At 50.1% G+C, this 23,516-nt stretch overlaps 1 protein-coding gene across 1 annotated transcript in view; it reads right to left on the bottom strand.

Annotated features, from left to right (window-relative positions):
• Nucleotides 1–20,660, bottom strand: part of LOC132574434 (uncharacterized) — a 128,202-nt gene extending 107,542 nt beyond the window's left edge. Inside the window, exons 1-7 of the mRNA XM_060242788.1 lie at nt 20,593–20,660; nt 16,323–16,375; nt 16,095–16,244; nt 13,801–13,866; nt 12,777–12,955; nt 10,428–10,509; nt 1,702–1,764 (exon numbers count right to left, since the gene is read on the bottom strand). Of these exons, the coding sequence (XP_060098771.1) occupies nt 1,702–1,764; nt 10,428–10,509; nt 12,777–12,955; nt 13,801–13,866; nt 16,095–16,244; nt 16,323–16,375; nt 20,593–20,660 (661 nt within the window). The remainder of the gene's footprint in view (nt 1–1,701; nt 1,765–10,427; nt 10,510–12,776; nt 12,956–13,800; nt 13,867–16,094; nt 16,245–16,322; nt 16,376–20,592) is intronic.
• Nucleotides 20,661–23,516: the final 2,856 nt, after the last annotated feature.

Below are 23,516 nucleotides of genomic sequence, written 5' to 3'. Positions count from 1 at the left end.
CTTCCCAGGCATACCTCTGTTCCCCAAGGACGCAGATCAAGCGTCTACCAGACCAGTGTCTCAGAGGTGGTACCCAGAGCAGGACCGGGCCAGCCTCCCCCCTCTGCTTCTGTCCCCCACAGGGGCCCCCATCTCTGGGTTCTGGGGACTGTCCTGGTCCAGTTCACCTACCTGGTTCAGGAGTGGAAATGAAGTGTGTGGATGGCTCCGTTGGGAAGGTGGAAGGAGCTAAGCAAAGAAGGAGATAGGAATCAGTGGAAACCAATCAATTTACTTTGCCTGTTAGCAAAAGTTCAGCAGAAGTGCCTTTGTGAGAGAATGAAGGCAACACGATGACAAACAATAGTGGTGGAGAAGCTGTCTGAACAACACGGAATATATTTCTCACTATCTGTTTGTGTGTGAGAGAGATCAAAATGGGAATCCACTTACAGAATTTTTGAATAAGGTTAAAGCATATGAAAACATTTTCAGTGAAGGCATTTTCATATGTAGAATGCACCTGGGTTTTTTGGCCCCTGTGTGTCCCAGAGTGTTGGACTGGATGGGCCATTGGCCTGACCAAAGATGGCTTCTCTTATGTCCTTAAGTGACACAGAGTGTTGGACTGGATGGGCTATTGGCCTGACCCAAGATGGCTTCTCTTATGTCCTTAAGTGACACAGAGTGTTGGATTGGATGGGCCATTGGCCTGACCCAAGATGGCTTCTCTTATGTCCTTATGTGACCCAGAGTGTTGGACTCGATGGGCCATTGGCCTGACCCAAGATGGCTTCTCTTATGTTCTTATGTGTGACACAGAGTGTTGGACTGGATGGGCCATTGGCCTGACCCAAGATGGCTTGTTTTATGTTCTGATTTGGAAGGCCCCTTTTCCATCTAGCCCTCTGCTCCCTGCTCCCCCCTCATCTTCTCCACGAAGGGGATGCCACTTCACACTCCCAGTATGTAGCCAGTGATGGCCTGGGGTCCTCTCCAGCCACTATGGGGCACAGAGCTCCCCAGCATCCCCTTCCCAGGCACACCTCTGTTCCCCAAGGATGCAAATCAAGTGTCTACCAGACCAGTGTCTCGGAGGTGGTACCCAGAGCAGGACCGGGCCAGCCTCCCCCCTCTGCTTCTGTCCCCCACAGGGGCCCCCATCTCTGGGTTCTGGGGACTGTCCTGGTCCAGTTCACCTACTTGGTTCAGGAGTGGAAATGAAGTGTGTGGATGGCTCCGTTGGGAAGGTGGAAGGAGCTAAGCAAAGAAGGAAATAGGCATCAGTGGAAGCCAATCAATTTACTTTGCCTGTTAGCAAAAGTTCAGCAGAAGTGCCTTTGTGAGAGAATGCAGGCAACACGATGACACGCAATAGTGGTGGAGAAGCTGACTGAACAACACGGAATATATTTCTCACTATCTGTTTGTGTGAGAGAGAGATCAAAATGGGAATCCACTTACAAAATTTTTGAATAAGGTCAAAGCATATGAAAACGTATCTGTGAAGGCATTTTCATATGTAGAATGATGATAGTAATTGATTTATAATTGAATCAATATCAGTCAGCTTGCTTTTCATATGCTTTCTAATCATGTTAAAATGTGCTGAATAAAGAGCGCCTTTATATTACGTTTGAGTTAATTTTTTTAAAAAAGTCCATATGATGGAAATAAATCTGGAAAGTTTTACGGGCTTCTGTGAGGACTGGCTTTTCTTACCTTCGGCTGGGAGTTTGGTTGGGGTTGTTGATGCTGTGGGTGTGGATGAGGCACCAGAGGTGGCTGGAAGATGGAAGAAGAAGATACTGAACTGATATCCCACTCTGAATCTCAGAGTCTCAGAGCGGCTCACAATCTCCTGTATCTGCCTCCCCCACAACACACACCCTGTGAGGTGGGCGGGGCTGAGAGAGCTCTCCCAGAAGCTGCCCTTTCAAGGAAAACTCCTACGAGAGCTGTGGCTGACCCTGTAATGCCAATAAAGGTTTTTGGAATTGGCTGACCCAAGGCCATTCCAGCAGCTGCAAGTGGAGGAGTGGGGAATCAAACCCGGTTCTCCCAGATAAGAGTCCACACACTTAACCGCTATGGCTGACCCAAGGCCATTCCAGCAGCTGAAAGTGGAGGAGTGGGGAATCAAACCCAGTTATCCCAGATACGAGTCCACACACTTAACCACTATGGCTGACCCAAGGCCATTCCAGCAGCTGCAAGTGGAGGAGTGGGGAATCAAACCCGGTTCTCCCAGATAAGAGTCCACACACTTAACCACTATGGCTGACCCAAGGCCATTCCAGCAGCTTCAAGTGGAGGACTGGGGAATCAAACCCGGTTCTCCGAGATAAGAGTCCACACACTTAACCACTATGGCTGACCCAAGGCCATTCCAGCAGCTGCAAGTGGAGGACTGGGGAATCAAACCCGGTTCTCCGAGATAAGAGTCCACACACTTAACCACTATGGCTGACCCAAGGCCATTCCAGCAGCTTCAAGTGGAGGAGTGGGGAATCAAACCCGGTTATCCCAGATACGAGTCCACACACTTAACCACTATGGCTGACCCAAGGCCATTCCAGCAGCTGCAAGTGGAGGAGTGGGGAATCAAACCCGGTTCTCCCAGATAAGAGTCCACACACTTAACCACTATGGCTGACCCAAGGCCATTCCAGCAGCTTCAAGTGGAGGAGTGGGGAATCAAACCCGGTTCTCCCAGATAAGAGTCCACACACTTAACCACTATGGCTGACCCAAGGCCATTCCAGCAGCTGCAAGTGGAGGAGTGGGGAATCAAACCCGGTTCTCCCAGATAAGAGTCCACACACTTAACCACTATGGCTGACCCAAGGCCATTCCAGCAGCTTCAAGTGGAGGAGTGGGGAATCAAACCCGGTTCTCCCAGATAAGAGTCCACACACTTAACCACTATGGCTGACCCAAGGCCATTCCAGCAGCTGAAAGTGGAGGAGTGGGGAATCAAACCCGGTTCTCCCAGATAAGAGTCCACACACTTAACCACTATGGCTGACCCAAGGCCATTCCAGCAGCTGCAAGTGGAGGAGTGGGGAATCAAACCCGGTTCTCCCAGATAAGAGTCCACACACTTAACCACTATGGCTGACCCAAGGCCATTCCAGCAGCTTCAAGTGGAGGAGTGGGGAATCAAACCCGGTTCTCCCAGATAAGAGTCCACACACTTAACCACTATGGCTGACCCAAGGCCATTCCAGCAGGTGCAAGTGGAGGAGTGGGGAATCAAACCCGGTTCTCACAAATAAGAGTCTGTGCACTTAACCACTACACCAAAATCAACAGTAAGGGATGAAGTCTGCTGAAACTCTTGGCCAAATCATCCCTCCCCACAGAAATCCAAAGGATGCTCATCTCTCACTTTGGGGGCAGAAGCCCCCTTTTTCTCCCTCCTTGAAGACCTTTTCTGCCACCTCCTGCCCTCTTTGGGACCCTGAGAAAGCTGGTAATTGCAGATGAGGACTGGCTGCAAAGTTCTGCTCCAGCAATGAGTTGCAAGATTGTTTAGAGAACAGATGAGTTTGTACATGAATATGCGGATATATTACTAAAGCTGCAAACACCATTGTGTGGCAACTTGACGGTAGAGAGGAATTTATTTATTTAGACATTTTGGCCGCCCTTCCCTGCCAACGGTGTTAAGAAGCTATTTAAGGAAGTGAAAGCAAACTCTGGAGCCCAAAACCTTGAGCAACCTGAAGACGTAAGGTGGCCGAAAGAGAATGGGGGGTGAGGAAGAATGACCCTCATTGCCTGCTGGAACATCTGAACTCTTCTCCCTGCATGTTTCTGAGTATCTTTGGGCTCTTTAGCTTGGAGAAACGTCAACCGCGGGGTGACACGATAGAGGTTGACAAGATTATGCATTGGATGGAGAAAGTAGAGAAAGAAGTACTTTTCTCCCTTTCTCACAATACAAGAACTCGTGGGCATTCAATGAAATTGCTGAGCAGTCGGGTTAGAATGGATAAAAGGAGGTACTTCTTCACCCAAAGTGTGATTAACATGTGGAATTCACTGCCACAGGAGGTGGTGGCGGCTACAAGCATAGCCAGCTTCAAGAGGGGGTTAGATACAAATATGGAGCAGAGGTCCATCAGAAGAAGAAGAGTGTGTTTTATACCCCACCCTGCACTACCCGAAGGAGTCTCTGAGCAGCTTACAACAGGGCTGTAGCCAGGATTTTAAAAGTCGGGGGCACCCTTTGCTATCCACTGCAGAGCTTGCTGCTTCTCAGAAGCTTTCTGGGGTAGGGGCAAAAGCTGGAGGCTCTGAAAGTGGCTGAGTCAAGACAGCCAACCCTAAAATTTTGGAATCAAAAAGAAACTGACCACTGTATGCAAGCCAGGGGGGAGGGGAGGGGGGGTCTTCTACCTCACTTTCCCCCACCCTGGCACTTTGTAGCCATCAGCTATATCTGTCCCCGCCCCCCCCACCCCCATGGCTTATTTCACATGGCTTCCTCCATCACCCTCGTCTCTGCTTGCTGTTTTTGCTGCTGCACTGCACTGTGCCCCGCTTAGCTCTCCTGGATCCAGCTGCCACTCATGACGCTTCACTGGCTTAGAGATGGCAAAAAAGAAACAGGGAAAAGCAGGCTGCATCCCAGCAGGCCTTCTGAGAGTCAGGGGGCCCTGCCTGGAAGCGAGGGGACAGTGTTCCCGCAGCCCCCCTGTGGCTACAGGCCTGGCTTACCATCTCTTTCCCTTGTTCTCCCCACAATGGACAGTTTGTGAGCAGGGTTCCCTCTAAGCTGAGTCAGCGTGAGCTAGCTCACAGATTTTTAGCCTCCAGCTCACACATTTTTGTCTTAGGAAAAATGGCCCCAGAGCATAATAATTTATGCAGGAGCTCACAACTTTAATGCCAGTAGCTGTCATGTTCTGAGGGTGCAGGCAGGTAGGAGTCCAAGGCCAGTCCAATGTCAAAGTCCAGGAAGTCAAGCAGGAGCCAATTCACCAATGCAGAATCACAAACCGGAATCAGAAGTCAGTGTCCAAAAGCCAAAAGGTCAGGGTGCCAAGGAAATCAAGCAGGTCAGGATCAGGAAGGAGCGTGGATGCAAGCCAGAGAATAGACTTGGTGCTTCCACAAGGTTACCAGGTTCTGGATGGGAGCTATATGGGAGTCTCAATCAGCCTGCTCCCTGGGTGGCAGTGACTCTGCTAGAACTCAGGGCTGAGAGATCTGAAGCATCGGCGTGCCTCATGTCTTCGCTCTGAAAGTTCTTTCCGGAGCCTGCTTCGAACTCTTGAGATGGGAAGAGGAGAGCTTGGAGGAGATTGATCCTCAACAGCTGATACTGGTGCCTGGAGAGTGATTGATGGGCCAGCTGCTGTTTGTTCAACTGAAGAACTGACTGGCAACTCTTCCAGGTCTGTTAACCTTTCCAGCTCCTCCTCGTCAGGGCTCATGACAGTAGCTCACAACTTTAATACCGGTAACTCACAAAGTAGAATTTTTGTTCACAAGACTCTGCAGCTTAGAGGGAAAATTGCCTGTGAGGTAGATGGGGCTGAGAGAGCTCTGAGAGAACTTGCGACTGACCCAAGGTCACCCAGCTGGCTGCATGAGGAAGAGGGGGTGGGAATCAAACCCGGTTCTCCAGATTAGAGTCTTAACAACTACACCAGCCCTGTGCCTCTTAGTCCTTGGTTTGTGCTCAGTTTTCTTGGGTGAGCTGCCTCACTGGATCTGCGACTGGCCTGAGGTAACAGCTAGCTCTCTCAGTTACAGTGCATTTTTTCCTACTCCTGTGAGCCACTGCGTCCACTGAGGGAGAAAACTGGGGAAAGAAACATTGAAGTAAAAAATGATCCAATTGTTTTAAAATGGGAGGACTTGCTACCATGATTTTAAATACTGGCTTGTGATTTTTGGAGCCTTTTCTCAGGACGAGGTAACGTGTGGAAACAGAATAATTCTCAGCAGGACTGCCAGTTTTCAGCAGGTGCATTGAGTGTACTTGGCAGCCTCATCCTAGCTCTGGCTACACTGAGGTAAATCCTACAGATTTCAGTGGGATTACTTCTGTTGAATCCCTTTTTTTGTCTAACAAGCGAGACAGAAAGTCTGGCAACCATAACTACGCTTGTCTCATTGATTCAGCACAGCACTGAAGTCCCCGCCCTGAGCCTACCTCGGTGGGGAGGGCGGGGTATAAATTTAATAAAACCTAAACCTAATTTACCCTTGAAGCTGCCTCCTACTGAGTCAATCCCTCAGTCCGTCAAGATCAGAATTGTCTGCTCAGACCGGCAGCCGCACTCCAGGGTCTCAGACGCCTACTGCTCCTTGATGCCGTCTCACTGGAAATGCCGGGGGTTGAACCTTCGGCCTGCAAAGCAGATGATCTGCCCCTGAGCCTCAGCCCCTCCCTTTCCAGCATTCTCCTTCTGGGGGCAAAATCCAACTCCCGCTGCTGACGATGACGGCTCAGGCTGCCTTTTGGAGCAGTGATTCAGCCTCTCCCTCAACTAGTTTGTTCGTCAGCGGGGCACTCCTTGCGGAAGAGGACAAATATATGTCCCCGTATCTCCCCACGTCTGCCCAGGAGATCACTACTATCTGGCACACAGCAGCTGCTGATTGTCCCTGGCCTGAGGGATATCCGTTAGGGCCAGAGCCTTTTCGGCCTTGGCCCCAGCGTGGTGAAATCAGCTCCCCTTGGAGATCTGGGCCCTCACTGAACTGTTACCTTTGTATAGGGCCTGTAAAACGGAGCTATTCTGCCAGGCCTTCAGTTGAGACAGTGGGCATCCTACTTTATTGGGCGTTCCTTCCATCGGCCAACCCTATGCTACAGTACTAGCCCTGCTGTAATATTAAACTACCTCTTCACCGTGCCAGATTCTTAATCTATATAACAGGTGCCTCTCTGAGCCACCACCTGTAGCTGTTTATGATCAAATCGTATTGTTTTATTGATATGTTATGTTTTGCTATTTATATTGTTTTATAACGTCAGTCCTAAGGGAAATCAACCCAGACTGTTGCCTGGAAGGTCAGATGCTGAAGCTGAAGCTCAAATACTTTGGCCACCCAATGAGAAGGGAGCACTCGCTGGAGAAGACTCTTGAGAGTCCCTTGGACTGCAAGAAGATCCAGTCAGTCAGTCCTCAGGGAAATCAACCCAGACTGTTCCCTGGAAGGTCAGATGCTGAAGCTGAAGCTCAAATACTTTGGCCACCAAATGAGAAGGGAGCACTCGCTGGAGAAGACTCGAGAGTCCCTTGGACTGCAAGAAGATCCAGGCAGTCAGTCCTCAGGGAAATCAACCCAGATTGTTCCCTGGAAGGTCAGATGCTGAAGGTGAAGCTCAAATACTTTGGCCACCCAATGAGAAGGGAGCCCTCACTGGAGAAGACTCTTGAGAGTCCCTTGGACTGCAAGAAGATCCAGTCAGTCAGTCCTCAGGGAAATCAACCCAGACTGTTCCCTGGAAGGTCAGATGCTGAAGCTCAAATACTTTGGCCACCCAATGAGAAGGGAGCCCTCACTGGAGAAGACTCTTGAGAGTCCCTTGGACTGCAAGAAGATCCAGTCAGTCAGTCCTCAGGGAAATCAACCCAGACTGTTCCCTGGAAGGTCAGATGCTGAAGCTCAAATCCTTTGGCCACCCAATGAGAAGGGAGCCCTCACTGGAGAAGGCCCTGATGCTGGGAAAGACAGAAGGCCAAAGAAGAAGGGGACGGCAAAAGAGGAGATGGCTGGACAGCGTTACTGATGAAACAAACACAAATATGAGCAGACTTCGGAGGATGGTGGAAGACAGGAGGGCCTGGTGTGACTTTGCCCATGGGGTCGCAAAGAGTCAGACTCAACTGTGCGACTGAACAACAACAACATAATGTTGCTATCCACCCTGAGCCCTGTTGGGGATGGGGCGGAATATAAATAGTCTAAAATAAATGTCTCCTGTTCAAATTCTTTGGGCAGAAATGTACTGTAGGCTTCGTCTTGTCAGCCAGGATCCTGGGTGGGGTTGTGGTTTTTTTTTGTAGTCCTGTAACTTAAGTCTTGTTAGCACTAGTTGGACCCAAGAAAAAAGATCAGCTCAGCTGTTTAAGGGCTGTTCGTGGTCTAGAGCAGGGGTGGCCAAACTGCGGCTCGGGAGCCACATGTGGCTCTTTCACACAAATTGTGTGGCTCTCGAAGCCCCCTGCCCCACTGGCCAGCTTGGAGAAGGCATTTCTCTCTTTCAATCACTTTTCTAAGCCAAGCCAGCTGGTGGCTTGGAGAGTGCATTTAAAATTAAAGTCACTTCCTTTCTTCCTCTCCCTCCCTCTCCCAATCTGTTTGTCTTCCTTCCTTCCTGTCTTGCGGCTCTCCAACATCTGAGGTTCATGTCTTGCAGCTCTCAAACATCTGATGCTTATTCTGTGTGGCTCTTATATTAAGCAAGTTTGCCCAACCCCCACCCCCACCCCCAGCCTAGACAGCTATATTCAGCTAGCTCCTGTCTATAGGAGTCCCAAGTTCTCTGCCCCCTGAATATATTAGACAGGCATTGGTTTGGTTTTGTGCAAATGTTCCTTTGGTATGATGCAAGGGCTTTGGTGAAGGGTTAACTGGAGTGTTTCTTCCCCTCAAAAGCTTGAGGAAGAGAGGATGCAAATTCTTCCTTGTGGAGCAACCAAGTTTTCTGGAGGATTGGTCCAGGTTCTGAATTCAAAGAGCCATTTCAGAAAATAAGGGAGAGACAGTCGCTTTCAGGGAAAAGGACAGGCAAGGGCAAAAAAGCAGGGACATGAACTCTAGTTGCACGAACTCCAGCAGCAAATGCTGACTCCAGGATTCTCCCACCCAGGTCAAGAGTTAAAAGTCAGCTGCTTCTCAGCCAACTAAACTATGATCCTCCTGTCTGGCAGCGGGCCCTTACTCCCCAAGGACGGCATGAGCTGTCTTGCACGCCTCCCTTCCCACCCCAGCTTCTCCTTAGAATTATAGAATCATAGAGTTGGAAGGCACCTCTAGGGTCATCTAGTCCAACCCCCTGTACAATGCAGGAAACTCACGAACACCTCCCCCTAAATTCACAGGATCCTCATTGCTGTCAGATGGGCATCCAGACTCTGTTTAAAAACCTCCAAGGAAGGAGAGCCCACCACCTCCCGAGGAAGCCTGTTCCACTGAGGAACCGCTCTAACGGTCAGGAATTTCTTCCTAATGTTGAGCTGGAAACTCTTTTGATTTAATTTCAACACATTGGTTCTGGTCCTACCTTCCAGGGCCACAGAAAACAATTCCATACCATCCTCTATAGGACAGCCCTTCAAATACTTGAAGATGGTGATCATACCACCTCTCAGCCTCTTCCTCTCCAGGCTAAACATCCCCAGCTCCTTCAACCTTTCCTCATAGGACTTGGTCTCCAGACCCCTCACCATCTTTGTCGCCCTCCTCTGGACTCGTTCCAGCTTGTCTATATCCTTCTTAAAATGCGGTGCCCAAAACTGAACACAAGACTCCAAGTGAGGTCTTACCAGATCAGAGTAAAGCGATACCATCACTTCACGTGATCTGGACACTATATCTTTGTTGATACATCCCAAAATTGCATTTGCCTTTTTAGCCACTGCATCACACTGTTGGCTCATGTTCAGCGTATGATCCACTAAGACCCCTAGATCCTTTTTGCACAGACTACTGCTAAGACAAGTCTCTCCCATCCTACAACCATGCATTGGATTTTTCCTACCTAAATGCAGAATTTTACATTTATCCCAGTTAAAATTCATTTTATTGGTTTTAGCCCAGTTTTCCAGCCTGTCAAGGTCATCCTGTATCCTGTTTCTGTCTTCTTCTATGTTTGCAGCCCCTCCCAATTTAGTATCATCTGCAAATTTAATAAGCATCCCCTCTATTCCTTCATCCAAATCATTGATAAAGATGTTGAACAAAACAGGTCCCAGGACAGATCCTTGAGGCACTCCACTTGTCACTCCTCTCCAAGAGGATGAGGACCCATTCACAAGCACTCTTTGGGTGCAATCTCTCAACCAGTTACAGACCCACCTAACAGTAACAGGATCCAAGCCACATTTTACCAACTTGTCAACAAGGATAGTATGTGGAACTTTATCAAAAGCCTTCTGAATGCACAAAACTGCCCCTTGTCTGTCCCTGGAAAAAGCACAAACGGGCTCCAGGGCCGTGCGAGAACCAGAAGACAAGCCGGATTGTGTCACACCAGAGAGGGTCAGGTGCCCCAGCTCATAGCAGGCCCTTCCTGGCTCATTTTGTGGTTTCCCTCAACCGGGCTGGCTGGACTCTGCCTGGCTGTAGGTCTCTCCTGCCTCGGCCCCAGCTGGGCTGTTTGAAAGCAAGCAAATCCTCCACAAGGCCATGCCAGCGCTTTGCAAACATGAGGAAAACCCTCTTCGGAGGGCTGCAGAAGGGAGAGAGGAGTCACTCACAGCAAGGCCCACGCTGGACGGCCACGTTGTCCACAGCAGTGTCCCCGTATTCCGTCAGGCCTCGGACTGCCTCAAAGGCTACCTGGGGGGGAAGTAGATCAGAACCACGTCAGAGCCTTTTGCTAGCCGGGACTAGAGTTCGAATCCTGCTGCAGGGACTGATTTGCAGCCAGAGGCGGAGAGGGCAAAAGAACTTATATCACATTGAATTTATTTAAATTAAAAAAAGAATGTCATGAGAGCCCTGCTGAACCAGGCAAATGACAGGGTGGTCTGTCTACCCGGGGCTATATCTGTTGCATCACAGAAATTTGGCTCTAGGAGACAGAGAAAGCCCTGTTGCGTGGCTGCCTGTTCACCCTTCGCCTTTGTCACCTTTGTCTGACGAAGCGTGCACGCGCACAGAAGCTTCCATTCTGAGTAAAACTTTACTGGTCTTAAAGTTGCTGCTGGATTCAAATGTTCTTTTGCTTCAGACCAACACGGCTGTCACCTGGATCGGCTCACCCTTTAGTTGAGACTGTAGCAGGAAGGAGACTTGACTCCTCCCTGCCTGCCTCTTTTGCTGGGAGTTGCCCAAGAAGCGCAGCCAGGTGCCAAGGCCACTGAAGCCTCCAGCCCAGTACGATGCTATCCTCCAAGGGGGCATCAGCTCTGTTACTGCCCCGGGCAAGGGTACCACAGCTGTGGAGCGTCTCCCCAGGGAGACACTGAAATAGGGTTGCCAAGTCCGATTCAAGAAATATCTGGGGACTTTGGGGGTGGAGCCAGGAGACATTGGGGGTGGAGCCAGGAGCAAGGGTGTGACAAGCATAACTGAACTCCAAAGGGAGTTCTGGCCATCACATTTAAAGGGACCGCACACCTTTTCAATGCCTTCCCTCTGTTGGAAATAATGCTGGAGGACAGATACCTTTAAAGAGGGATTCGACTGATCCAGGTAGGAGAGGTCTGCGAGTCTGAATCCCCGAGCCGGGAGGCAGCATAAGGGGAAGGCCTTGGCCTCTATGTCCGGCTGTTGATCTTCCAGAGGAACTGGTTGGCCACTGTGTGAGACAGGCGGCTGGACTACATGGACCCTCACTAGTCTGACCCAGCAGGGCTCTTCTGATGTTCTTATGAAGGCCTCGGCCTCTCTGCCCTGTTGCTGGCCCTCCAGAAGAACTGGTTGGCCACTGTGTGAGACAGGAGGCTGGACTAGAGGGACCCTCACTGGTCTGATCCAGCAGGGCTCTTCTGATTTTCTTTTTCGGGGAAGGCCTCAGCCTCTCTGCCCTGTTGTTGGCCCTCCAGAGGAACTGGCTGGCCACTGAGTAAGACAGGAGGCTGGACTAGGTGGACCCTCATTGGTCTGACCCAGCAGGGCTGATGTTCTTCTGAAGACCTCAGCCTCTCTGCCCTGTTGTTGGCTCTCCAGAGGAACTGGTTGGCCACTGTGTGAGACAGGAGGCTGGACTAGATGGACCCTCACTGGTCTGATCCAGCAGGGCTCTTCTGAGGTTCTTCTCAGGGGAAGGCCTCGGCCTCTCTGCCCTGTTGTTGACCCTTCAGAGGAACTGGCTGGCCACTGTGTGAGACAGGAGGCTGGACTAGATGGACCCTCCCTGGTCTGATCCAGCAGGGCTCTTCTGATGTTCTTATGAAGGCCTCGGCCTCTCTGCCCTATTGTTGGTCCTCCAGAGGAACTGGTTGGCCACTGTGTGAGACAGGAGGCTGGACTAGATGGACCCTCCCTGGTCTGATCCAGCAGGGCTCTTCTGATGTTCTTCTCAGGGGAAGGCCTTGGCCTCTCTGCCCTGTTGTTGGCCCTCCAGGGGAACTGGCTGGCCACTTTGTGAGACAGGAGGCTGGACTAGATGGACCCTCCCTGGTCTGATCCAGCAGGGCTCTTCTGATGTTCTTCTCAGGGGAAGGCCTTGGCCTCTCTGCCCTGTTGTTGGCCCTCCAGGGGAACTGGCTGGCCACTTTGTGAGACAGGATGCTGGACTAGAGGGACCCTCCCTGGTCTGACCCAGCAGGGCTCTTCTGATGTTCTTGTGAAGGCCTCAGCCTCTCTGCCCTGTTGTTGGCCCTCCAGAGGAACTGGCTGGCCACTGTGTGGGACAGGAGGCTGGACTAGATGGACCCTCACTGGTCTGATCCAGCAGGGCTCTTATCTTCCTAGTGCATCAAGGAGCCACCTGCATCCTTCCCAGCCATCTCAATGTCCCCAGGGTGCTCCAGCCTCCTTCTAATGCATGGTGTGTCTTCACGGGCAGACATTACCTTCACACGTGTCTCCCTCCAGAAATGCACAGAAGTGAATCCATAGAGCCAAGAGGAGCTCTGATTTCCCCTCCGACTCCACACCTGGGATTCCCCGTCCTCCTCCAGGACGATGACGTTCAGCTCATTCTGGCTCTCCAAGCCAAGCATGTGGTACCAGAAGTTAATGCAAAGTTCCCCCGACACCATGAGCTGCGGACTCTCGAGCCTGTTGGTCTCAAAGGGCACAAGGTTGCTGGCTTCTTGGTAGATGAAGTACCCCTCTGCAAGAGGAAGAGAACACAGAGGGAACAATTAGCTTCCCCAAGCTGGCGCTGGCTGGAAAAGACAAGAGGATGGCTCAGCATGGCTCAGAAATGCCGCAGTAAACTGGGGGTGAAATACACTGAACCGTACAAAGGATCCTGTTTCCTGCCCTTCAAGTCAGGTACAAAAATCTCAGCAAGAATAGCAGCGATTGTATTGAAGAGAAGGGCACCGTTTACCCTAGAACACGGCTTGACATGCTGATGTCACATCCTGGTTTTCACCTGGAAGTGATGTCAAGGCGTTGCACTGCTGGAGTGAGCGATGCTGCAAGCCTGGACATGGGAGGGGCACCACATCACTCTTGAGAGCTTATAGGTATTATCTTCAAGAATGGGATGTCTCTCTTTGTCTTAACCTGGGAGCTGCCCTCTAACCCCTCCTCTCTTTTTGTCCTCTCCCTCTTCGCACATGGCCTTCCATGGACAGACATGTCCCCGCAGGTCTCTCCTGTAGAGACGATGCCCTCCTGCTCCCACGCCCACGATGCTGGACAAGCTGGCCATTTGTAATAGGGGAAGTACCCTTTAGATTAAGTACCCTTCTTTCTCTCCTTTCTAATGTGAACTGCATCTGCTTGAAGTAATGTGAGTTTACCTTTTTTGCAACCCCTCCCCCCAAAAAAACCCCCACACCCTTCTTAGGAGATTTCTTTACTGCCCTCAGGCTGGGTAAGCTCTGCCGTATGAACCAAATCTTCTCTGGTTCTACGAGCTCACAGTGGGGTACATGGTTCTCCCTTTTCCCCATTATTCATGCCACAGACTTGTGGGGCAGGCGAGGCTGAGACGGTGTCCCTCACTTGTGAAGTGTTTCCTTGGGAGCAACTGCAACCGCAGCACGAGGGTCTGCCCAGGGTCACTATAGTCTGTAGAATCCCAAAAGCATAGAGTTGGAAGGGGCCACAGAGGCCATCTAGTCCACCCCCCTGCTGAAGGCAGGCTCAGCCAAGAGCATCCCTGACAAGGGTGAGTCCAGCTGCTGCTTGAAGACTGCCAGGGAGTGGGGGGGGGAGCTCACCACCTCCCTCGCTAGCTGATTCCACTGTTGAACTACTCTCAGTGCAAAAAAGGTCTCCCTAATACCCAGCCGGTACCTTCCTGCCCTTAATTTAGACCCATGATTGCGAGTCCTGTCCTCTGCTGCCAACTGGAACCGCTCCCTGCCCTCCTCCTCTAAGGGACAGCCCTTCAGACATTTCAGGAGAGCCATCCTATCACACACACACCCCACACACACCCCTCTTCTTTTCCAGACTGAACCTTCCCAGGTCCCTCAGCCTTTCCTTGCAGGGCATGGTCTCCAGGACATGCCTTGCTATGGCAGCCATTTTCTGGCTGGCTCCACTGCCTTGTAGGGATATGTACCCGCTGTTTATGCTGTTCAGTCATTACAAAGTTGTTGTTAGTAAGCAGGAAATGACCTCATTGATCTGTAACCAATTAGAAGTTAGCCCAAGAAAATTTGTAGGTAGTATTAGTTAAATGAGTTAGTTATAGACTTGTAATTGGCTAATCAATGCATAGGAGAATGTTTTGCATTTCGTTATTAGTTAGGGTTGCCAGTCTCCCAGTGGGACCTGGAGATCTCCCGCTTTTCCACCTGATCTCCAGCTGGCTGAGATCATCTCCCCTGGAGAAGTGGCTGCTTGGAAGGGTATTGTACCATCCTGAGGCCCCTCCCCTCCTCTTGTCTTGTATTATAGCACCTTAATTGTAATGGTTTTTAATTTATTTATTTATTTAATGGTTTTCAATTTATTTATTTATTTATTTTATGATTTATGTATATCCCGCCCTTCCCAACAAGTGGCTCAGGGCAGCTGAGTATGTAATGTAAAGTAATGTATTTTACTGTATAATGTGTTGTTGTAATCATGGGCCGTTTTCCCACTCACGTTTTACTGGCGCCACGACCATCCTGACGCCGGCGAATCTGCCTGGATTTCGCATCAGAAGCTCCGGCGCTCCCAGAAGCGCCGGCTACTTCCGTCGCTAAGCCAGCGCAAACGGAAATCGCAAAGATGCAGGAAAACGTTTGCGCTGGCTTAGCGACGGAAAGCGCCGGTGCTTCTGGGAGCGCCGGCGCTTCTGTTGCGAAATCCAGGCAGATTCGCCGGCGTCAGGATGGTCGTGGCGCCAGTAAAACGTGAGTGGGAAAACGGCCATGGTATTTTCCATGTCTGTGAGCCACCCTGAGCCTGCCTCGGCGGGGAGGGCGGGATATAAATAAAATTATTATTATTATTATTATTAAACCCCGCCCTCTCCCAGATCCACCCCCAAAGTCTCCAGGTATTTACCAACCCAGACCTGGCAATCCTATTAGTCCAGTTCCTGCCTTTGTTTTCTGAGCAAGAAGAAGACTTAATTACTGTTTTAGCCATGTGATAGCCAGCATATAGCTGTAAGGACCAGAATACTTTCTTTTGTTCTCTCCAAAGTCTCCCTCCCCCCCCCCACACACACTTCGTTTTCAGTAAAGTCATTTTCTCTTTTTTCCAGCAAACACAATGACTCGGCTCTTACTTATTTTTAGGGTTGCCAAGTCCCTGCTTCCCATAGCAGGGGGCTGTCGTGCGTGCGCAAAGCACTTCGCACAGCACAATGACGTCATCCGGCAGTGATGTCATCAAAATGGCGGCGCGCGTGTGGGGCCTCTATCGTTTTCCTGGATGCTTTAGTCATTTGGGAGGTAAAAACTCTATGGTGCCTATTGCTTTCCCTCCCAAATGGCTAGAGCATCCGGGAAAACCATAGAGTTTCCCCGGAAACGCCTAAAGCAACCCCGCACGTGTGCCATCATTTTGATGATGTCACTTCTGGGTGACGTCATAGCACCAGCACTGTAGGCAGAGGTTCCCCCCGTTGGGACCAGGGGCATGGCAGCTCTACTTATTTTTAAGGAACTTCCCAATACTCCTGTGGTAGCCGTTTTGTTGCTGCGCCCACCGTGCCCTGTCTGAATTCCAAATGCGGCTGCAGGCTCGAAAGGGTTGGGGGCTTCTCCTTGTGATCCTTGTATGAAAACTGCCTGCCACGTTCTCTTTGTCCCACGTACTCTGCGTCTTTGGTGGACGTTTGGACTTGCACTTACTTCCATCCGGATAGTCCCCCTCTGGGCCTGTTCCAGGGGTGGGGGTGGCGTGTTTGGTCCGGATCCAGGTTCCTTGGCTGGTACCACAGGTCTGTGTCCAGTCACAAAACGGTTGGGAGTTGTTGTTGAAGTCACACCTGGCCAGGTAATCTAAAGCACAGAGAACATGCGTGAGGGCCTTTGAAGCAGAACCAAGAAGACCCCTTGGCCAAAGGAGAGGCACCTTACCTGTTCCAGGATCCCAGGTTCCTGAGCCGGGGACAGGGTCTTTTTGCTGCACTCTGTGAAGGGAGGCATAGACATTCAGCTATAAGTACCTCAGAAGGAAGTTTCAAAGGTGAGGCCATGTTGTTCTGCAGTAAAGGTAGTTTCCTGTGGAAGCACCAGTCGTTTCCGACTCATAAGAACATAAGAGAAGCCATGTTGGATCAGGCCAATGGCCCATCCAGTCCAACACTCTGGTCGTTTTCGCACTCACCTTCCACCGGCGCGACCCCCCTCTTCACCGCGCAGGATCTGCGCGGATTTCGCACAAAACGCTGCGGAGCAGCCAGAAAAGCCGGAAGCTCCCGTCGCAAAAGCTGCGCAAACGCCAAACTGCTTTTTGACGGTTTCAGTTTGAGCGGCTTTTGCGCCGGGAGCTTCCGGCTTTTCTGGCTGCTCCGCAGCGTTTAGTGTGAAATCCGCGCAGATCCTGCGCGGTGAAGAGGGGGGTTGCGTCGGCGGAAGGTGAGTGCGAAAACGACCTCTGTGTCACACAGTGGCAAAAAATTTTATATATACACACACACTGTGGCTAATAGCCACTGATGGACCTCTGCTCCTGTGGCCGTGAATTCCACATGTTAATCACCCTTTGGGTGAAGAAGTACCTCCTTTTATCCATTCTAACCCGACTGCTCAGCAATTTCATTGAATGCCCTCGAGTTCTTGTATTGTGAGAAAGGGAGAAAAGGACTTCTTTCTCTACCGTCTCCATCCCATGCATTATCTTGTAAACCTCTATCATGTCACCCCGCAGTCGACGTTTCTCCAAGCTAAAGAGCCCCAAGCGTTTTAACCTTTCTTCATAGGGAAAGTGTTCTAAACCTTTAATCATTCTAGTTGCCCTTTTCTGGACTTTTTCCAATGCTATGATATCCTTTTTGAGGTGCGGTGACCAGAATTGCACACAGTATTCCAAATGAGACCGCACCATCGATTTATACAGGGGCATTATGATACTGGCTGATTTGTTTTCAGTTCCCTTCCTAATAATTCCCAGCATGGCGTTGGCCTTTTTTATTGCAATCGCACACTGTCTTGACATTTTCAGTGAGTTATCTACCACGACCCCAAGATCTCTCTCTTGGTCAGTCTCTGCCAGTTCACACCCCATCAACTTGTATTTGTAGCTGGAATTCTTGGCCCCAATGTGCATTACTTTGCACTTGGCCACATTGAACCTCATCTGCCACGTTGACTCCCACTCACCCAGCCTCAACAGATCCCTTTGGAGTGCCTCACAATCTCTGGTTCTCACCACCCTGAACAATTTAGTGTCATCTGCAAACTTGGCCACTTCACTGCTTACTCCCAACTCCAAATCATTTATGAACAAGTTAAAGAGCATGGGACCCAGTACCGAGCCCTGCGGCACCCCACTGTTTACCGTCCTCCACTGCGAAGACTGCCCATTTATACTCACTCTCTGCTTCCTATTAATTAGCCAGTTTTTGATCCACAAGAGGACCTGTCCTTTTACTCCATGACTCTCGAGCTTACTAAGGAGCCTTTGATGAGGAACTTTGTTCAGAGGTGGTCAATAACAATAATTTAAAAAGGTCAAGGTAGTCCCCCATGCAAGCAGCTGTTGTTTCTGACTCTGGGGTGACGTCGCTTCACAACGTTTTCACGGCAGACTTTTTACGGGGTGGTTTGCCATTGCCTTCCGCAGTCATCTACACATTCCCCCCTGCAAGCTGGGTACTCATTTTACCCACCTCAGAAGGATGGAAGGCTGAGTCAACCTTGAGCCAGCTACCTGAAACCAGCTTCCACCGATAGCGAACTCAGGTCGTGAGCAGAGCTTAGGACTGCAGTACTGCAGCTTTACCACTCTGCACCACTGGGCGAAATAATTATTTGCAAGTAATGTGTAATTCAGATCACACACACAATAGGGCTATGCCATCCCATCCTTTTCTTATGGTTTATTTTACTTTTGTGCTTTTTTGATATCTACAGCATTTGGGGGCTTCTCTCCAGTGCAAGATCCGTTATGTGCCCTTTTCAAAGATGGTGGGAAAGCAGCGTGACAAGCAGCAGAAAGGCTTCCTGGGTGTTACAGGTCATGCTCCACCACTCTTGGAATCTTTGATTTAAATTTTAACTTACAAAAATAATTACTTACACACATGCGCATGCGCTTGTAAAAACAAAGCTGATTAAAAACAATGTTGGTTGCCAGAAACTCAAGTTCCAAGTACCCCTCCCCGCCCCCCGGGAACCTTAAGTACCACAGTGGTTGAGGAATGGATTGCCCAAAGAGCCACGGGCCTGACACCCAATCAATGCCTTCACTTCTAAGGAGCATATCTTTAACAGAGGGGAGAATGCACCATGCTCCTTACCTGTGGCAATTCATTGCATAAGAACATAAGAGAAGCCATGTTGGATCAGGCCAGTGGCCCCTCCAGTCCAACACTCTGTGTCACATAAGAACATAAGAGAAGCCCTGTTGGATCAGGCCAATGGCCCCTCCAGTCCAACACTCTGAGTCACATAAGAACATAAGAGAAGCCATGTTGGATCAGGCCAATGGCCCCTCCAGTCCAACACTCTGTGTCACATAAGAATATAAGAGAAGCCATGCTGGATCAGGCCAATGGCCCATCCAGTCCAACGCTCTGTGTCACATAAGAGAAGCCATGTTGGATTAGGCCAATGGCCCATTCAGTCCAACACTCTGTCACATAAGAACATAAGAGAAGCCATGTTGGATCAGGCCAATGGCCCATCCAGTCCAACACTCTGCGTCACACAGTGGTCACAACCCCCCCCCCCCAAGTGCCATCAAGAGGTTAACCAGTGGGGCTAGAAGCCCTTCCACTTTGCCCCCCCCCAAGCACCAAGAATACAGAGCATCACTGCCCCAGATAGAGAGTTCCAACAATACGCTGTCGCTAATAGCCACTGATGAACCCCTGCTCCAGATATTCATCCATCCCCTCTTGAATCTGGCTACGCCTGTAGCTGCCACCACTTCCTGTGGCAGTGAATCCCATGCGTTAATCACCCTTTGGGCGAAGAAGTGCTTCCTTTTATCCGTTCTAACCTGACTGCTCAGCAATTTCATTGAGTGCCCACGAGTTCTTGTATTGTGAGAAACGGAGAAAAGGACTTCTTTCTCTACCTTCTCTATCCCATGCATAATCTTGTCAACCTCTTTCATGTCACCCCGCAGTCGACGTTTCTCCAAGCTAAAGAGCCCCAAGCGTTTAATCTTTTCTTCATAGGGAAAGTGTTCCAACCCTTTAATCATTCTAGTTGCCCTTTTCTGCACCTTTTCCAGTTCCCTATAGCTATACACTCACAATGTTTGTGTGTGTGTGTGTGTGGCGGGGGTGGAGGGGACCCTGACAGCCATTCATCAAATGGGCAAAAACATCTTAAAGAAACCAAGAGCTTTTGGATTACTGATCCCCAAACAATAAAAAGTGAAGTGGACTATAGAGAAGGAAGAGAAGATAATTCTGTTGTTTGTACTGGAAGACAGCTCTGCAAACAAATCAGAGCAAGCCACTCCAAAGTTATTTTTTCCAAGTAAACAGAAGGTTGTTTCAGACTTAGATCCCTGGATCAGAGTCTCTTACAAACAGCTGGCAAAGACAAGGGAAAGAGCTGTGCCAGTGTGGCAGCCAGCATTCCCACCTAAAGGTGGCGGAGGGAGGATTAGGGTTGCCAAGTCCAATTCAAGAAATATCTGGGGACTTTGAGGGTGGGGCCAGGAGACTTTGGGGGTGGAGCCAGGAGCAAGGTTGGGACAAGCACAATTGAACTCCAAAGGGAGTCTTGGCTCTCACATTTAAAGGGACTGCACACCTTTTAAATGTCTTCCTTCCATAGGAAATAATGAAGGACAGGGGCACCTTCTTTGGGGGCTCATAGAATTGGACTCCCTAATCCAATCTTTCTGAAACTTGGGGGGTATTTTGTGGAGAGGCACTAGATACTATACTGAAAATTTGGTGCCTCTACCTCAAAACACAGCTCCCCCTGCCAAGAGCCCCAGATACCCGCGGATCAATTCTCCATTATTTCCTATGGGAATCAGTCTCCATAAGGAATAAAAGAGTTCCCGGCAGGCATTTCCCTCCCCCCCCCTTCCACTTTCTGATGACCCTGAAGCGAGGGGGGCCTCCAAACCGGGGGATCCCCTGCCCTCACCTGGGGATTGGCAACCCTAGGAAGGATATAATGAGCAGCAGCAACTGGCAGGAGAGTTGGCAGAGCTTACCTGTGGGCGCCTGCCACCAAGAGGCATAAGAACGCCAACCAGTGCTGGAGATGGCGGAGGGTCTCCATTCTGCGTGGATGATCTGAAGGCTTTCCCCCACACCTGCAGCATAATATTAATCCATTGCTTTTGCAAGCCCGGAATGAGTGGAAAGGACAGTGACTCAGAACCACCTCTAATATTGGCAGGGGTGGAGCGGAGGTAGCCATAAAAGAATACATGTCATAGGAAAGGTGGCTGTCATCCAAGAACGCATATTCATACCTTCTTCCTCTACCGTAAATGCAGATCAGAAGTCCAGATTTTGAGGTGTAGCCTAATCTCAAGAGCAGGCTTTACTTCTGGGAGTCTTGGGAAGTGGTTGTTCCCACTGACTTTGGATGGATAGAACCAAGTTGTGGAAATTCCAGCTATGTCCAGATGTGAGAGCAAATGAGTTTTTCCAGGCACCGCAAAATGAGCCTTAATGCAAAATATCATTGCCCGAAAGGCTTACATGTGACTGTAGGAATGTTCCCCTTCTGTGTGTCTCCTGGGCAGTTCTTTTTGGGACCCCTGGCACTGGGGAAATCTGCTCCTGGGTCTGGGCAGCACTTCAGAGAAGAGTGCGGAGGTCCCCAGAAATAGACATAAGCTGGATACAGAAGAAGGAGGAGGCGGAAGAAAAAGTAGTAGTAGAAGAAGAAGGAGGAGGAGGAAAAAGAAGTAGTAGAAGAAGAAGAAGAGGAGGAGGAGGAGGAAAAAGAGGTAGAAGAAGAGGAGGAGGAGGAGGAAAAAGAAGTAGTAGTAGAAGAAGAAGAGGAGGAGGAAAAAGAAGTAGTAGTAGAAGAAGAGGAGGAGGAGGAAAAAGAAGTAGTAGTAGAAGAAGAAGAAGAGGAGGAGGAACAAGAAGTAGTAGTAGAAGAAGAGGAGGAGGAGGAGGAGGAAAAAGAAGTAGTAGTAGAAGAAGAGGAGGAGGAGGAAAAAGAAGTAGTAGTAGTAGTAGAAGAAGATGATATTGGATTTATATCCCACCCTCCACTCTGACTCTCAGAGAGTGACTCACAATCTCCTTTTCCTTCCCTCCCCCCACAACAGACACCCTGTGAGGTATGTGGGGCTGAGAGGGCTCTCCCAGAAGCTGCTCTTTCAAGAACAACTCCTGTGAGAGCTCTGGCTGACCCAAGGCCATGCTAGCAGGTGCAAGTGGAGGAGTGCGGAATCAAACCTGGTTCTCCCTGATAAAAGCCCACACACTTAATCACTACACCAAACTGACATGCAATTGTGGGGGATTGGTGAGAGGAGAGCACATATCCGTACACAGGAATAATAGAACAACTGATGCATGCATCCTAACTTCTACTTGATTCTAGGCAGTGCTGGTCTAATTGGATGAAGTGGAGAGTGGTTGTGTGTTAGACATACAGGCCTGTCCACGGTGGTTTCAATGAAAAAAGGACAGAGGAGGCTGTGGGAACAGGACAGCAACCAGTTCATGATCTCCAAGGTCTATGTGCTGGGCCATCGTCAGGGCAGGGGACTGTGGACTGAGAGTATCTTGCTATCCAGCTTGCTGTTCCATTTGCTGGTCCACATACTGGGGGTCCCTGATGCCATCTTTATACCCCACAATGTGTAGATGGAGGGGAAATGTTCCTCAAAATGGGGTTGGCGTGGAGCCCAAAGTTTAAGCCTGATCTGTTGATCGAGTGGATAACGATTAGGTGGGTAAGTGTTGTCTCCAGTGGGGGGGTGACGGGGGGTGGGGGAGTGGCAATGTCGAAGACCAAACTGAGCCATGTTCTCACCATTTGCTGGGTTTCAGAGGGAAAGGACCATAAGGAAGGCCGAGCGCAGAAGAATAGATGCTTTTGAGCTGTGGTGCTGGAGAAGACTCTTGAGAGTCCCTTGGACTGCAAGAAGATCCAGTCAGTCAGTCCTAAGGGAAATCAACCCAGACTGTTCTGTGGAAGGTCAGATGCTGAAGCTGAAGCTCCAATACTTTGGCCACCAAAGGAGAAGGGAGCCCTCACTGGAGAGGGACTCAGGAGTCGCTTGGACTGCAAGAAGATCCAATCAGTCAATCCTAAGGGAAATCAACCCTGACTGTTCCCTGGAAGGTCAGATGCTGAAGCTGAAAGCTCAAATACTTTGGCCACCCAATGAGAAGGGAGCACTCCCTGGAGAAGACCTTGATGCTGGGAAAGACAGAAGGCCAAAAGAAGAAGGGGACGGCAAAAGAGGAGATGGCTGGACAGCATTACTGATGTAACTAGCACGAATTTGGGCAGACTTCGGAGGGATGGTGGAAGACAGGAGGGCCTGGCGTGACTTTGCCCATGGGGTCCTCTAAGAGTCGGACTCGACTGTGTGACTGAACCACAACAACAGAGGGAAAGGTAGTTCTATGAATAAAAGCGTCAGCCGAGAGATGGATGTGTTTCATGCTTCACCATCAAACATCTGCAGATGCTGTTGTGCATTTGGAGTATAAAGAAATCATTTAACGGAGACAACTGCTGTCAACTTGAGGGGGCGGGGGGGGGGGAGGGAAGAAGTGTTTGTTCCCAGGGAACTTGCTGCTTGATGTCCTCCCTTCTCTTGCGAAAGGGAGGAAATGTCTCCGAGTCCTGACAATCCCCTCACCACCCAAGAATAAGTGGCCACTTGGTTTTATTCCAAAGGAGAGACCAAATTAAGAAATAAAAAGGCAGTGCCTTTCCGGGGGATGGGGAGGACAGCATTCTGGGCGTCAGGTTTAAGGGCCTAGCCTGTAGGCTGCGCCACTCATGACCCAGCTGCTAGGATCTAAGGAAACAATAAGCGCGTGCAGAGTGTTTTTAGGGACTATGCAACTAGACGTGTCACTCCTCACTACATTAACTATCAAAATGTGGAGTGTGTAGGGCGGCCCAACCAGGTCTTTCAGCACTTTCGTGTTG

This window comes from Heteronotia binoei, chromosome 6 (assembly GCF_032191835.1).
Source record: "Heteronotia binoei isolate CCM8104 ecotype False Entrance Well chromosome 6, APGP_CSIRO_Hbin_v1, whole genome shotgun sequence".
In the NCBI taxonomy this organism is placed as follows: Eukaryota; Metazoa; Chordata; class Lepidosauria; order Squamata; family Gekkonidae; genus Heteronotia; species Heteronotia binoei.
Note: the sequence above shows the minus strand (reverse complement) of the source record. Positions and strands in the feature narration are given on the sequence as shown.